General features: G+C 37.4%; 1 protein-coding gene across 4 annotated transcripts in view; it reads left to right on the top strand.

Moving 5' to 3' along the window:
* Positions 1-17,187, top strand: part of RNF13 (ring finger protein 13) — a 166,833-nt gene that overhangs the window by 80,801 nt on the left and 68,845 nt on the right. For all 4 annotated transcript variants that reach the window (XM_014455799.2, XM_006088663.3, XM_023753761.1 and 1 more), the window contains 2 exons: positions 2,137-2,224; positions 9,745-9,835. In XM_014455799.2, the coding sequence (XP_014311285.1) occupies positions 2,137-2,224; positions 9,745-9,835 (179 nt within the window). The remainder of the gene's footprint in view (positions 1-2,136; positions 2,225-9,744; positions 9,836-17,187) is intronic.

Raw genomic sequence — 17,187 nt, forward strand, 5'->3', positions numbered from 1 at the left:
CGAGCTGTTTCTCGAGAGGCGGTGAAGGTTTCAAGGCAGGAACTCACCCTTGTAGCGTGGACTCACTGAGTCCTGGGTCCTCTTAGCCACAGCTGCGCCCTCCCTGAGCTGTTTCCGGTAAGGGCGAGGTTTGAGGCAGCCAGAGCGTGGCCTCACTGAGTCCTGGGTCGCATTGCCAAGGGCTGCGCCCTCCCTGAGCTGTTTCCCGGTAGGGCAAGGTTTGAGGCAGGAACCGGCCCTCGGAGCATGGAGGCATATCTTTATAAAGTTTTAATACATTATATTAGAGGTCATGGTAGTACTGTTTTACCCACAGCGTCTACAGGAATTGCTGCAAATTTACTTCTCGGTGGAAGAACCTTTCATTCCCAATATAAATTACCCATTCCACTAAATGAAACTTCAATTTCTAGACTCGATATAAACAGTGAAGTTGCTAAAGCTATTAAAAAGGCCCAACTTCTCATTATTGATGAATGCACCATGGCATCCAATCATGCTATAAACACCATAGACAGATTACTAAGAGAAATTTGAATGTAGTATTTGGTGGGAAAGTTCTCCTTCTTGGAGGGGATTTTCGACAATGTCTCAGTATTGTACCGCATGCTATGTGATCGGCCATAGTACAAACGAGTTTAAAGTACTGCAACGTTTGGGGATGTTTCAGAAAGTTGTCTCTTACAACAAATATGAGATCAGAGGATTCTGCTTATAGTGAATGGTTAGTAAAACTTGGAGATGGCAAACTTGATAGCAGTTTTCATTTAGGAATGGATATTATTGAAATCCCCTGTGAAATGATTTCTAATGGATCTATTATTGAAGCTACCTTTGGAAATACTGTATCTATAGATAATATTAAAAATATATCTAAACGTGCAATTCTTTGTCCAAAAAATGAGCACGTTCAAAAAGTAAATGAAGAAATTTTGGATATACTTGATGGAGATTTTCACACATATTTGAGTGATGATTTCATTGATTCCACAGATGATGCTGAAAAGGAAAATTTTCCCATCAAATTTCTTAATAGTATTACTCCTTTGGGAATGCCGTGTCATAAATTAAAATTGAAAGTGGGTGCAATCATCATGCTATTGAGAAATCTTAATAGTAAATGGGGTCTTTGTAATGGTACCAGATTTATTATCAAAAGATTACAACCTAACATTATCAAAGCTGAAGTATTAACAGGATCTGCAGAGGGAGAGGTTATTCTGATTCCAAGAATTGATTTGTCCCCATCTGACACTGGTCTCCCATTTAAATTGATTCAAAGACAGTTTCCCGTGATGCCAGCATTTGTGATGACTATTAATAAATCACAAGGACAAACTCTAGACAGAGTAGGCACATTCCTACCTGAACCCGTTTTCGCACATGGTCAGTTATATGTTGCTTTCTCTCGAGTTCGAAGAGCATGTTACGTTAAAGTTAAAGTTCTAAATACTTCAGCACAGGGGAAATTAGTCAAGCACTCTGAAAGTGTTTTCACTCTTAATGTGGTGTAAGGGAGATATTAGAATAAGTTTAATCACTTTATCAGTCATTGTTTGCATCACTATTGTATTTATATCATGTTTTTGTCATTTTTATATCATGCCTCTGTTGTTGTTATATCCTTTTGTTACTGTTTATTTATTAATTTATATATTATTTTCATATACACTTTATTAATTTCCTTTCACCTCTCACATTTCTATTATAGCAGTGGTTCTCAACCTGTGGGTTCGCGACCCCTTTGGCGGTCGAACGACCCTTTCACAGGGGTCGCCTAAGACCATCCTGCATATCAGATATTTACATTACGATTCATAACAGTAGCAACATTACAGTTATGAAGTAGCAACGAAAATAATTTTATGGTTGGGTCACAACATGAGGAACTGTATTTAAAGGGCCAGAAGGTTGAGAACCACTATATAATAGAGAAAGGGCAAATAACAATATTAAAATATTTCCGCTAATTAATTCCCTTTTAATGTGCATGAATTTCATGCACCGGGCTACTAGTTATAGATAAAAGAAGCCCCAGAATATGGTATAGACTTGTTGACTTATGTTTGTTGAAGCTGAGGGACTTTGTGACAAAGCACTTTCTTCTTCATATCATAACTGTTTTCTGACTTGCAGGTTTTAAATGCACAGAGAGCAGGATACAAAGCAGCCATAGTTCATAATGTTGATTCTGATGAGCTCATTAGCATGGGATCCAACGACAGTAAGTACAGGTATCACTTTTCTTCTCTCCTGTTTGACAGATCTTTCGTATAAATTCTTCTTCTCTCATTTGTTTTTTAAAGCAGAATTTCTTTTCTATCACAATGGTGATTCCCAATTTTTAACCCCCTTGGGACAATTTTATTCACAATAGAAATGGAATTGACTTATTCTTTTCCAAACAGTTTTTTTTAAACCAATTTATTTCATTTTAGAAGATATGTTGATATTTTGGTAAAAACCAAAGGAAAACCAAAACTTTAAGTAGAGGTAAGCATGCTGAGTTAAAGATTCCATAGAATAATTTTTCTGATTTATTTAGAGATTCACAAGATTAAATTTTAGGCTATGAGGCTACGGTATTCTTGTGGAGTTTCATAGCCACATACTTGTGCTTTCTTAATACAGTTTGGTTATTAGCCACTTAACATACATTGATGTGTCTGTAGCTATTTATTTATTTATTTAGATTTTTAATTGATTTTTAGAGAGAGGGGAAGGAAGAAGGAGAGATAAATATCAATGTGAGAGTGACACATCTATAGGCTGCCTCCTGCACACCTCCTACCTGGAATAGAGCTAATAACCTGGGCATGTGCCCTGACCGGGAATAGAACGGGCAACCTTTTGGTACATGAGATTATACTTAGCCAACTGAGCCAAACCAGCCAGTGCTAGCTTTTCATTTAAAATGGGAATATCGTTCCTTACTCTGTACTGAATATTAGCTTGTAAGGAAAATGAGCCAATTTTAATAAAATAACTGGCTTTAATCAGAAAGCTGTGCACTTTCATTAATTTAGTGAGAGTGATAAAATATGTCTTTTGTTATGTTGATGAAATGACTTTGGACCCCATCTAAGGATGGGGACTGGTTGCCAGGAGAACCAACCATGTGTTAAGAGTGTTAGAACTTTCAGTTCCATTCCTGACCTTCAAGGAGGGGAGAAGGGCTGGAGTTTGAATGGATTGCCAATGGCTAATTATTTTATCAAGCTTGCCTATGTAATAAAGCCTCCATTAAAAAAAAAAACACAAAATAACCCCCCAAACAAACCAAGAGGACAGGTTTGGAAAGCTTTGGGTTGGTGAATGAGTAGAGGTGCTGGTAGAGTTGTGTGCCTGGATAGGGCCTGGCAGCTCTGTGCCCCTTCCCATGTACCTTGCCATGTATATCTCTTCTATCTGTCTGTTCCTGAGTTATAGTCTTTCATAATAAACTGGTAATTTAGTAAGTAAAATATTTCTCTGAGTTTTGTGATCTGCTATAGCAAATTAACTGGACCCAAGGGGAAGGGGTGGTGGAACCTCCAGTCTATAGCTAGTCAGTTAGAAGCACAGATGATAATGTGGATTTGCAATTGGCTTCTGAAAGATGGGTGTCTTGTCTTGTGAGACTAAACCTGTGGAATTTGATGCTGTCTCCGGCTATATAACATCAGACTTGAGTTCAATTGAATTGTTTGATGATGTGGGGGAGACACACACAGCTATAGACTGACATGCTTTAGTGGAATGTATTTAGGACTTTAAATAACTACATCTTTAATAGGAAATATTTTGAATTCCTTAACCAAAAAAGTATTTTTATAGCATAAGACATTATTTTTGTTGTTTGAGTAGAACTCTTTTCCTTCTTACTCCTAATATAATCTGAGGCAAACTTACAATATATAAAAAAGAAACATTCTAGGAATAAGTTCCTTAGTTAATTTCTTTATATTTTAAATTATTATTATTTTTTAAAAATACGTTTTTATTGCTTTTAGAGAGAGAAAGGGGGAGAGAGAGAAACAGCGATTAGGGTGAAACATTAATTGGCTGCCTTCTCCACACACCCTACTGGGAATGGAGCCTGCAACCTAGGGATGTGCCATGACCAGGAACCATCCAGTGACCTCTTCTTTCATGGGTTGCTGCTCAACTACTGAGCCATACTGGCCGGGCATATATTTTAAAATATTATTTTAAACTTCTAGCTAATTAAATTCTCATAATCGTGGTAGAATGCATGAAGTACCGTTGAGGCTCCAGCATTTTACAAAAATTTGACAACCACTGCTTGGGAATTAGAGGACTTGATGAAGGGATTTTTATTTACCTGCACCCTTGGGAAAGTTAATTAAGTCCTTTATTTTATTATTAATAAAATATTAAGTCCTTTATTTTCATCTATAAAAGTATGAATAGTTTTGATTTTTATTTGACCTGACAAGATTGGGAAGCTCATATGAGAAAACCCATGCCATGGCAGAGTGGGAAGAACCTAGATTAGGAGTCAAGAGCCTCAAGTTTGAGTCCAAGTTGTGCGAATGCCTAACTGTGTAACCAAGACAAGTTATCAATATGTCTCAGTTTGTTTCTTCTGTTTTCATTGCTTTCTTCCTTCAGCAAATGTTTTCTTTTGGCAGTCTATCAAGCACTATTTTAGGTACCATGACTACAGCAGGGATTGACACAGTTTAAGGCTCTGTGAATAGAAACATACCTCTGGCATAGAAACTGACCAATCAGAACCAAATCTGGATGAAGTGTGAGGAGCCACTGGCTGCCTAGGAGGTGGAGCTTTTGGCTCCTCATACTTCATCCAGATTTGGTTCTGATTGGTCAGTTTCTATACCTTTCTTTGAAGTAGCAGAATGCAGTAGTTAAGGGTGTGGTTTCTGGGGACTGCCTGCCAGGATTTGAATCCCAGCTCTACCACTTACGAGCTGTGTGACTTTGACTATGTTACCTAACATCTCTGCCTCACTTTTCTGATCTGTAAATAGAATAATAATACTTAACTCATTGGGTTTTTGTGAGGATTGAATGAATTATGACATATAAACTATTTAGAAGACTGCCTGGTTCTTAGTAATCATTTAATGGTTATTTAGCTATTATTATTATTGCTACTGTTACTATTATTATTACACTAGAGGCCCAGTGCACAAAATTTGTGCATGGAGGGGGGGAGGTTCCCTCAGCCCAGCCTGCACCCACTCCAATCGGACACCCCTCTCACAATCTGGAACCGCTGGCTCCTAACCACTCACCTGCCTGCCTGCCTGATTGCCCCTAATCTCTCTGCCTGCCTGCCTGATCGCCCCTAACTGCCCTCCCCTGCCGGTCTGACCTTGCCCCTAACTGCTCTCCCCTGCTGGCCTGATCGCCCCTAACTGCCCTCCGCAGCCAGTCTGATCTCTCCCCCAACTGTCCTTCCCTGCCGGCCTGATTGCCCCTAACTGCCTCTGCCTGCCTGATCACCTCTAACTGCTCTCCCCTGTCGGCCTGATCTCGCCCCCAACTGCCCTCCTCTGCCGGCCAATTTGGTTCCGATTGGTCAGTTTCTATGCCAGTCAGCGTCAAAAGCTCCGCCTCCTAGGAAGCCATTGGCTCCTCACAGTTGACCCAGATTGGTTCTGATTGGTCAGTTTCTATGCCAGTCGGCATCTCTGGGCCTATTAACGGGGCCTGATCAGAAAGGCAGGGCTGATCAGCAGCCCCGGTGGAGAGAAATGGAGGCGGGGCTGTTGGCCAGGCCAGGAGAGAAAGAGAGGCAAATTCTGATCAACAGCTGCCACAGAGGCTACGGATCAGACCCTGCCTCTTTGTCTGCAGGCCTCGCTCAGGGCCTGATCCACAGCCCCCTAGGCAGTCAGTGCTGGGTCGGGGCACCTGCCATGGCAACCTAGCACTGACTCCCAGTCTGGTCAAGCCTTTGGTCGTAATCGGTCGTTAGGACCCTGGCTCTTTATTGTATAGAAATTCATGCACTGGAGGGGGGTCCCTCAGCCCGCCTTGCTCTCTCTCACAGTCCGGGAGCCCTCAAGGGTGGGAGGCGACCTGGCGATCAGGGGAAGGCGATGCCCCATCACACCTCTGCTGCTACCACTGCCGGCAGTGCAAGCCTCCTGGCCTTGGGGCCAGCCCTGGGCTGCTGGGCAGCTGCCATCTGAGGCTTGCCTGCGCCTCGGGCCGGCCCTGGGTTGCTGGGGGGCTGAGTGGACTGGGCGCCGCCATCTTGTGGCTGTGGGCGTCACCATCTTTGAGGGCAGGGCAGTCAATTAGCATATTCCCTCCTTATTGGCTGTGGGTGCCACCATCTTTGAGGGCGGGGCAGTAAATTAGCATAACTCTCCTTATTGGCTGTGGGAGCTGCCATCTTTGCGATGGCACGAGGGTCAATTAGCATATCCACTCTTTTTTAGATAGGATTCTAGAGTGGGAGAGAGGAAATGAACACAAAGAGATATGCTATATGTCACATAGTAACAGGTACTATGAAGAAAAACCTTTTTGGCTAAAGGGATATAAAGTGACAGGGATGAGGGGAGGGATCTTTTAAATAGGGTGGTCAAAGAAGACTTCTGCGTATGAGGCTTTGACATTTAAGCATAAGTCTAAAGTGAGGGGCTGAGGAGGAGTTTTCCAAGGAAAGGGAACAACAAACAGAAAGCTGGAAGATAGAGCATATTTGGTGTTTCAAGGTGTGACAGTGGCTGGAATTAATTGAGCAAGGGTCAGAGAAAGTTGTAGGGGATGAGGTTAGAGAGGGAGCCAGGGGCCAGATCCTGTAGGACTTTGGAATTTGTTCTATATGTATTTTATATAGAGGTGTGAGGTGATCTGACATATTTTTAAATGGCCACTTTGGTTGCGATTCCTTTTGAGAATAGATTGCAGGGAAAAAATGGGCAAGAGTGCCAGCAGATGCGAGTTAGAATGTTGCTGCAGCAGCAAGGAAGAGGTGATGGTGATCTGGAGTGTTGGCAGTGATTGTGTTGAGAAGTGATAGAATTATGGACTTGTTTTGAAGTTGATAGGATTTGTTATGAGGAATAAGAAAAGGGAAGAGTCCAGGATGACTCCAAGATATTTACCCTGAGAAACTAGGTGAGTAGTTTTGCTATTTACAGAGATGAGAAAGACTAGGAGTAGAACAGAAACATTGAGAGTCCCAATTGAAAACATTAAATTTGAAACATCTGTTATGCAATCAAGTGGAAATATCAAACAGGCAATTGGATATGTGAATCTGGAGAGGTTGGGCTGGCCATTTAAAGTATGATTTGTCTATGACAGTGATGGCTAACCTTTTGAGATCGGCGTGTCAGCATTTTGAAAAACCCTAACTTAACTCTGGTGCTGTGTCACATATAGAAATTTTTTGATATTTGCTACCATAGTAAAACAAAGATTTATATTTTTGATATTTATTTTATATATTTAAATGCCATTTAACAAAGAAAAATCAACCAAAAAAATGAGTTTGTGTGTCACCTCTGACACGCGTGTCATAGGTTCGCCATCACTGGTCTATGATATCATGATAATACTATTTGATTACTTCATGGAGTTGTTTTGTGGATCAGAATTAAAATTTAGTGTTTCTAAAAATATTTTGTGAACTAGAACATGTTTTTAGTAGATAGTGTTGCAGAGTCTCCAATATGGCTATTCATATTTGCATACATCATTGTCCCCTTTCTTAATCTTTTGACTAAAATGAGAAGCTTTTAACATCTCTTTAGGTATAAGTCACAGAAGTTATGTTACTTGCAATAATTATAAGCCAGTAGTTACAACCCAAAAGTTTCTCTTTGAGTGTATCAGAATATCTTCATGAAAGACTAAAACATTCCTTTTACAAAGGATATATAATTCCAAGTTTTAAGTGTCAAATAAATTAAACTGTAAACTATGTGATAGAGGAAGATCTCTTAGCAAGCTAGAAAATATATTCATAAAATGTATGTGATTATATCAGTACCTCTCCAGCTATTAAAACAATGGGGTGGATTTTTATTGACATGACAGGATCTCTGAAGTGTATCACTGAGTGGAAGAAAAGCTCACACTATGCCCCATTATTATATGATCCTGCTGGTGTAACAATAAAATTTTATTCCCACTGATGTAAAAATAGTGATTAAAAATTCCTTTACTCACCATTTTGGTTCCTACCTTTCTGGGGCTTGTAGGGTGTGTGTGTGTGTGTGTGTGTGTGTGTGTGAGAGAGAGAGAGAGAGAGGGAGGGGAGGGGAGGGGAGGGGAGGGGAGGGGAGGGGAGGGGAAGGGAGGGGAGGGGAGGGGAGGGGAGGGGAGGGGAGGGGAGGGGAGGAGAAAGAGAGAAAATGAGTGGGAATCAATGATTATATTTTCTTAAAACAACCAATCTGGAAGTGAAAAAATGTATCCTACCAAGGAATACCAAGAGTTTAAAACATTAAAATATGTCTTTATAAGGATTAAAGAAAAACACATTAGTGGTTGCTGAGGTTGGGGGCCTGGGTTGACTATAAAGGGGCACAAAGGAATTATTTGTAGGGGTAATAGAACATTCTATATTTTGATTGTGGTGGTGGCTACATAATTACATGTATTTGTCACAAGAACAGTGCCCTGGTAGGGCAGCTCAGTTGGTTGGAGTGTCATCCTATGCATCAAAGGGTCAAGGGTTTGATTCCTGGTCAGGACACATACCAAGTGGTGGGTACGATCCCCAGTGGGCACATGCAAGAGGCAGCCAATCGATGTTTTTCACATTGATGATTCTCTCCCTCTCCCTCCCTCTAAAATCAATAAACAAAACAAAACAAACAAAAAAAACCCCCAAAGATTTATCAAATAAAACCTTGCTTGGTCTTTGGGTGGAAAGGATTATGGCTATGTTCTGTTTTCTTCTTGTGTTCTCCCGCCTTTAAAAATAAATAATGAATATGCATTTTTTAAAGAAATATAGAACAGAGTTACTGGGAAAAATATTACAAAAGAAAACAAGTGGGCTTTGTCTAAAGCCAAGTCTGTTAAATTAACTCACAGCTAAAAATAAGGCTGCTTTTTCTACAGTAACATTAAGAGGATTGTTTTATTTCTCTTCCTGAGTAATGGGTAATTTTTTTTTTCTTTTGGCATTTGATTTTGGTTTTGTAATATAGGTATAAGGGTCAAATTTCTCAGGACACCAACCAAAACACAAAGATTTACCACGAAATCTAGGATTTGGAGGAAGTAGAAATTTACCTAACTTTCCTGTCCTATGCCTTTCTCAATTCCTGCCACTCTTTCACTTTGGAAAGTGTATGTGTGCTGTCGTTTTTCAGACTGGTGTGAAGTGGTCTTTTCTTACATTCCTAGGCTTGCACCTCTCCTGGGAATGGGTATGTAAAAAAAGTTTTTTCGCTTTCATTCAGGAATTAAGTGTGGAAAGAAAACTTAAATTCTCTCTTCATCCTTTTCTAATAGTTAATTATGTCTGTAAAGGATAAGTCAAATGGAAATATTAAAAATAATTATATTCCATTCTCAGGACTATTGAGATAGTATATAATGTATATAAGCAAAATATTAGCTTTTGTTACTTAAGTCTGTAGTATTTCTCAGCCACTTTGATGATGGTATAAATCTATTATTGGGAGAATCAACCAATATATAATTTGAGTTGATTGTTTCCAGTTGCATATGCTGGAAGAAAATTAAGTTGATTGTACATTAAGTATAGGCTTTTAAGAATAATTTTATTATTGTTTTATACAGTTGGTGTGCTAAAGAAAATTGATATACCATCTGTCTTTATTGGTGAATCATCAGCTAATTCCCTAAAAGATGAATTCACATATGAAAGAGGGTAAGTAATGAATATAAAAAATAATCATGTAGATATTAGATAATATTAACTGTAATCAAGGTTATATTTTAGAATGCTCTATTGTGCTAAATTATCTCTTAAGTCATTATGATTTTAATACTTACTAGTTGTACTATTTCCTCTGTATGGTTACATATTGAAAATATCTTCATGGTAGAGAGATTAAGGCACCAATTTGCTAAAAAGATCAAACTGTTTTTATGGTTTAATGAAACTATTGTTATTTAGAAACAATGTGATGAACATTTATATGACACTTTTCATTAAGACATTTGTATTTTATTATAGTTTGTTATTTTATAAACACAGAATCCAAAACACAGTGTATTAAGTAACTAACTTTTACAGAGATAAAAAGTTTGTTTGAAAGTTTGAAAAGTTTAATTTGGAATAAAAACTTCTATGTGGAAGTTCTCCAAATCACTTAAGGCACAGCTTTCTCATCTAACATAGCCAACACTTCAGAGCTTCTTCCCTGACACAGATCCTCAAACGCAGTGGGCAGGAGCAGGCTCTGACCAAGAGGAACAATAATAATATTAATAATAAAAGCAATAATATTTATTGAGTATTTAGCAGGTGCCAGGCAAAACTTTTATATTTGTTGTCCATTTAATTATCACAAAAACATTCTAGAGGTTATTGTATCTCTTATCTACATTTGCCAAAAGAGGAAACTGGCACAATGAAATTCAATTATAATTATTTAGGGGGAATAAATCCATGAATATTTGAATTTGAAAATGCATAAGAGGGCTTTCTGTTTACTACTTTTGCCATTTTCCCTATTTAGTTTTGATATTTAAAATACAGTTCACTTATTATATGCTCTGAATGTAATTATTAAGTTAGGGAATGTAATTTTGGATATTGTTTTAAAAATAGTTAATCAAGATGCTATTGCCTGACTGTTGTGGCTCAGTGGTTGAGCATTGACCTATAGACCAGGAGGTCATGGTTTAATTCCCAGTCAGGACACATGCCTGGGTTGTGGGCTCAATCCCTAGTAGGAGGCGTGTAGGAGGCAGCCTGTCAATGTTTCTCATTATTGATGTTTCTATCTCTCTCTTCCTCTCCCTTCCTCTCTGAAATCAATAAAAATAATTTTTAAAAAAAGATGCTATTGTGTCAGCCATGGAGGGGAGAACTAATATTTGCTTTTACCTCAATATTGCTGCGCCATTTAGAAAAATTCTGTATATTTTAATATGTATTTTAGAGTCTTGTTTTTTGTTATAAAATTACACTATTTTTTGTTGTTGTTAATTCTTACCCGAGGATATTTTTTTCTACTGATTTATATTTTTTTAACCAATTTTAATATATTTTTATTTCAGAGAGGAAGGGAGAGGGAGAGAGAGATAGAAACATCAATGATGAGAGAGAATCATTGATCAGCTGCCTCCTACACGCACCCTACTGGGGATTGAGCCCGCAACCTGGGCATGTGCCCTTGGCCAGAATTGAACCTGGGACCCTTCGGTCTGCAGGCCGATGCTCTATCCACTGAGCCAAACCCCCAGGGCTCTACTGATTTCTAGAATGGACGGGAGGAAAATAGAGAGAGAAACATCAATCTGATGGAGACACATTACTTGGTTGCCTCCCACACATGCCCCAACTGGAGCCAGGGATCGATCCTTACTCTTGATCAGGAATCAAACCTGTGACCTTTCAGTGCACAGGCTGATGCTCTAACCACTGAACAATACCATCCAGGGCTAAAATAATTCATTTTTAAATTAAAAAGTAATACATACATGCTGGTAAGTTATGGAACAATTCAGAAATATAAAGTATTTAAATGAAATTTCCTATGTTGCTATTCTCTAACAATAGCTACTGTTTTAACCAGTTAACTGCCACCATATTTTGAATTTAATTTAAAAAGGTCCGCTGCTTGTGTCTATAGATGCTTATGGCATACAAATGGTTAAGAAACCTTTTAATTGTACCTATATTTGAATATTCACATTAATTAGTGATGTGCTCATATATGATACATAGTATTTTATAACTGCTTTATTTACTTAATATTTGATTTTTTCTATGTTAATTCAAGTTTACAAATTTTTTTATCCCAACTCTTGAGGAAAGATATCTTGTGGAATTCAAAATTTTTTAGATTTTTAAAAGTTAAGTAACATTCCAAATAACATTTGAGGGAACATCCCATAATCACATTATATTCAGGGGTGGATAAAAGTAGGTTTAGTTCTTCATATGGAAAAATATGAATAAATAACACTAGAATAAACTGTGTTTTGCATATTCACAATTGTAAACCTACTTTTGCCAATCCCTGTATATTTGCAGTGAATGTGTGAGTATCTTATGTCAGTTCCGTTTAGATTGTCTATTAAATGAATTGTAGACATTATTTTTACAGGTGTTTTTTTTTAGGTTTCAGAATTGTGTCTAAAGGACTAAAGACCTGAACATACAGATCTGCCCCATACATTTGCCAGCCTGATTTCCTACCTACCTACTTACCCACTCATTAATTTATTCTGCTTTTTGTTACAGTAGCTTTCAAACATGTTTAAAAATAGAGAGATGACTATAATTTCATCATTCATTTTAAAAATTATCAATTCATGGCCAATTTCATTTAGACTGTTCACCTCCCTTTCTTTCCCATATCATGATTATTATTTTTTTTAGGTATACATTTTTTAAAATTTATTTTCTTTATTGACTAAGGTATTACATATGTGTCCTTAGTCCCCCATTGACCACCCCCCCCCCCCACCCCCTGCTCATGCCCTCATCCCCCTGGTGTCTGTGTCCATTGGTTATGCTTATATGCATGCATACAATTCCTTTGGTTGATCTCTCCCCCTTCCCCCCACCCTCCCCTGCCTTCCCTCTGAGGTTTGATGGTCTGATCAATGCTTCACTGTCTCTGGATCTGTTTTTGTTCATCAGTTTATGTTGTTCATTATATTCCACAAATGAGTGAGATCATGTGATATTTATCTTTCTCCAACTGACTTACTTCGCTTAGCATAATGCTCTCCAGGTCCATCTATGCTGTTGCAAATGGTAGGAGTTCCTTCCTTTTTATAGCAGCATAGTATTCCATTGTGTAGATGTACCACAGCTTTCTAATCCACTCATCTGCTGATGGGCACTTAGGCTGTTTCCAAATCTTAGCTATTGTAAATTGTGCTGCTATGAACATAGGGGTGCATATATCCTTTCTGACTGGTGTTTCTAGTTTCTTGGGATATATTCCTAGAAGTGGGATCACTGGGTCAAATGGGAGTTCCATTTTTAGTTTTTTGAGGAAACTGCATATTGTTCTCCACAGTGGCTGCATCAGTCTGCATTCCCACCAGCAGTGCACGAGGGTTCCTTTTTCTCCACATCCTCGCCAGAACTTGTCATTTGTTCATTTGTTGATGATAGCCATTCTGACAGGTGTGAGATGGTATCTCATTGCATTTTGATTTGCATCTCTCGGATGATTAGTGACTTAGAGAATGTTCCCACACCATGATTATTTTGAAGCAAGTTCCAGATACCATTTCAACTATAAATATCTCAGAATATTTATTTATCACTAGATGATAAGGTTATATAAAAATATAACTACATTATCATTATTATACCTTTTAAAAAAAGTAAAAGTTAATTTAATATCAAAACATATTTCAGTCTTCATATTTTCCCAGCTGTTTGTGAAATCTTATTTTAAAAAATATTGTTAATATCCCAAATAATGTCCATACACTGCATTGGTTCTTATGTCTTAAGTGTTTTTTGTTGTTGTTGTTTTTTTAATTTGCCCTGTGAATTTTACTATAGTCTGGACTTTTCTTATTTAATCTTTGGGTATCCTATTGAGTATTTCTTTCTTACTTATTTTTCCTGTAAACTGCTAATTAGAACTCTAGGTTTGTTCCAATTCAAGAGTTTTTGGGGGCCTGGGAGAATAGGTAAGGGAAGAATACTTTATGTTTGGTATCATTTCCACAAGAGACACAAATTTGCTTCTATCTTTGTGGTGCAAGTAATTTAATTTTATAATTCTTTCCTCATTTATTAGTTAAAATCCTTCCCTAAGAGGACTTACATCACCCTGGCCAGGTAACTCAGTTGGTTAGAGCATTGTCCTGATATGCTAGGCTTGTGGGTTTGATCCCCAGTCAGGGCACATACAAGAATTAACCAATAAATACATAAATAAGTGGAACAACAAATTGATGTTTCTCTCTCTCTCAAATCAATAAATAATAATTTAAAAAGAAGACTATTATCTTTTCAAATATTTGATTACCTTGCTGTACAATCCATTTAGGAAAGATAGGATAACCACTTGATTCTTTTCCTTTGCTGTTTTTCAGAATGACTTGGTTTGTTAGCATCTTCCAAAGATGGTTTAATATATACTTAAAGTATCATTGTGAACTTATGAGTTAAAACCTATTTCATATGCTTCAGTCCATTGTAGTTATTATCTTTATTGATTTCACAGTGACCCATTTCAGACTTCTTCAAGTTTAATCCTGATTGTTTTAATGGGAATCTAGGAGCTTTTGATTGCCCCTTGTTTTTGGTGTATAACAAGATGTTCCAGGTTCGTCTTGTTCTTTTCTTTCCCCTAACCTGGAACCAGTCATTTCTTCAAGGTCTGGTTCCTTTTAATTGGTTATGGTATTTAGAGAAATACCATAAGACAAATATCACATGATCTCACTTATATGTGGAATTTAATGATCATTGTTCCTGGATTTGTCATTATTTTGAGGGATTTCCAGTGGACAGAGCTAGGAAATATATATGTTTCTTATTTGTTTTGTTTTTAATCCTCACCTAAGGATATATCTTTTATTGATTTTGGAGAGAGAGAGAACGAACATTGATGTAAGAGAGAAATATCAATTGGTTGCCTCCTGTATGTACCCAGACCAGGCATCAACACCCCTAGATATGTGCCCTGACTGGAAATCGAACCCACAGACTTTTGGTGTGCTGGATGACACTGTAATCCACTGAGCCATCTATGTTTTTAAAGATAAAATAAATCATGAGTGCATACGGTAATTTCCAATTTAAATTCAGGGCTATAGGATTTTACTTTACTTTCTGGATCTTACAACTGCATTTTATTTTTCTGTGCTTGAAGACACCAACATAGTTATTTATATTCTCTTTAAATTACATAATACATACAAAGAGACTCAATACCAACACTACTTTGAACATTTATAAAAAACAGTTCTTTCTCTACTTAAGGTGTATCATAATGAGGATGTAAAGTCAAATTATTTTGTGGTTTTTTAAAATTTATTTTTATTGTTGACAGTATTACAGATGTGCCCCCATTTTCTCCCTTCCATTTGGTCCCCTCCCCAACCTTAGACCTTCACCGCACTATTATCTATGTCCATGAGCTATTCATGTAAGTATAGAAGTACTTTGGTTAATCTCTTCCTGCCTTCCATCCTCCACTCCCTATGAAATCTGACAGTCTGTTCCATGCATCCTTGTTTCTATTTTGTCAGTTTATTTTTCTCATTAGAGTCCACATATAAGTGAGGTCATGTGATATTTATCTTTGACTGACTTATTTTGCTTAGCATAACAATCTCCATGTTCATACATGCTGTCTCAAAGGGTAAGAGATCCTTCTTTTTTTTACTGTATTCCATTATGTAAATGTACCACAGCTTTTATATCCACTCATCTACTGATGGACACTTAGGCTGTTTCCAGAACTTGGCTATTGTAAACAACTCTGCTATGAAGATAGGGGTGCATATATTCTTTCTGATTGGTGTTTCCGGGTTCTTAGGATGTATTCCCTGAAGTGGGATTACTGGGTTAAACAGCAGTTCCACTTTTAATTTTTTAAGGAAACTCCATAATGTTTTCCAAAGTGGCTGCATCAGTTTACATTCCCACCAGCAGTGTACTAGGGTTCCCTTTTCCCCACATCCTATCCATCACTTGCTGTTTGTTGATTTATTGACGATAACCATTGTGGCTGGTGTGAGGTGATACCTCATTGTAGTTTTAATTTGCATCTCTCTGATGATTAGTGATGTTGAGCATTTTTTTCATATATCTTTTGGTCATCTGTATGTCCTCTTTGGAGAAGTGTCTATTCAGTTCCATTGCCATTTTTTAATTGGATTGTTTGTCTTCCTTTTGTTAAATTGTATGAGTTCTTACAATTAACCCCTTATCAGATGTATCGTTGCCATACAGTGGGTTTTCTTTTCATTTTGAGAATGGTTTCTTTTGCTGTGCAGAAGCTTTTTAGTTTGATGTAGTCACATTATTGTTTTCTTTGTTTCTCTTGCCTTAGAAGATGTATTGGTGAAAATTCTGCTACCTGAGATGTCTGAGATTTTACTACCTATGTTTTTTCTTCTAGGATTTTTATGGTTTCAAGTCTTTCATCCATTTTGAGTACATGCTTGTGTATGGTGTCTAAGTTGGTGGTCTAGTTGCATTTTCTTACATATACCTGTGCAATTTTTCCAACACCACTTATTGAATAGACTGTCTTTACTCCACTGTATGCTCTTGCATCCTTTGTCAAATATTAATTGACCATAATGGTGTGGGTCAAATTCTGGGGTCTTGGTTCTGTTCATTGTTCTATATGCCTGTTCTTTTACCAGTACCAGGCTGTTTTGATTACAATGACTTTGTAGTATACTTTGATATCTGATATTGTAATCCATCCAACTTTGTTTTTCTTTCTTCAAGATTGCTGAGGCTATTCTGGGTCTTTTTTGGTTCTAAATAAATTTTTCAAATATTTGTTCTAGATCTGAGAAATATGCAGATAGTATTTTAACAGAGATTGCATTGAATCTATAGATTTCTTTGGGTAGTATGAACATTTTAATGATGTTAATTATTCCAATCAATGAATATGATTTATGCTGCTACTTGTTTGTATCTTCCTCTGTTTCTTTTTTCCATATCTTATAGTTTTTTGAATACAGGTCTTTAACCTCCATGGATGATTTTACTCCTAGGTACCTTTTTTTTTATTGTTGTAGCAATGTAAATTTGATTATTTTCTTAGTTACTATTTCTGAGAGTTCATTATTGGTGTATAAAAATGCCATAGATTTCTGAATGTTAATTTTATATCCTGCCACTTTGCTAAATTCATTTTTAATGCAGCAGTTTTTTTGGTGGAATCTTTCTATGTACAATATCATGTAATCTGTAAATAATAAGAGTTTTACTTCCTCCTTTCCAATTTGGATGCCCTTTATTCTTTCTTCTTGTCTGATTGCTATGGGTAGGACTTCCAGTTCTATGTTGAATAAGAGCGTTGAAAGTGGACATTCCTGTCTTCCTGT

The sequence above is a fragment of the Myotis lucifugus genome, unplaced genomic scaffold, assembly GCF_000147115.1.
Source record: "Myotis lucifugus unplaced genomic scaffold, Myoluc2.0 scaffold_50, whole genome shotgun sequence".
Classification (NCBI taxonomy): Eukaryota; Metazoa; Chordata; class Mammalia; order Chiroptera; family Vespertilionidae; genus Myotis; species Myotis lucifugus.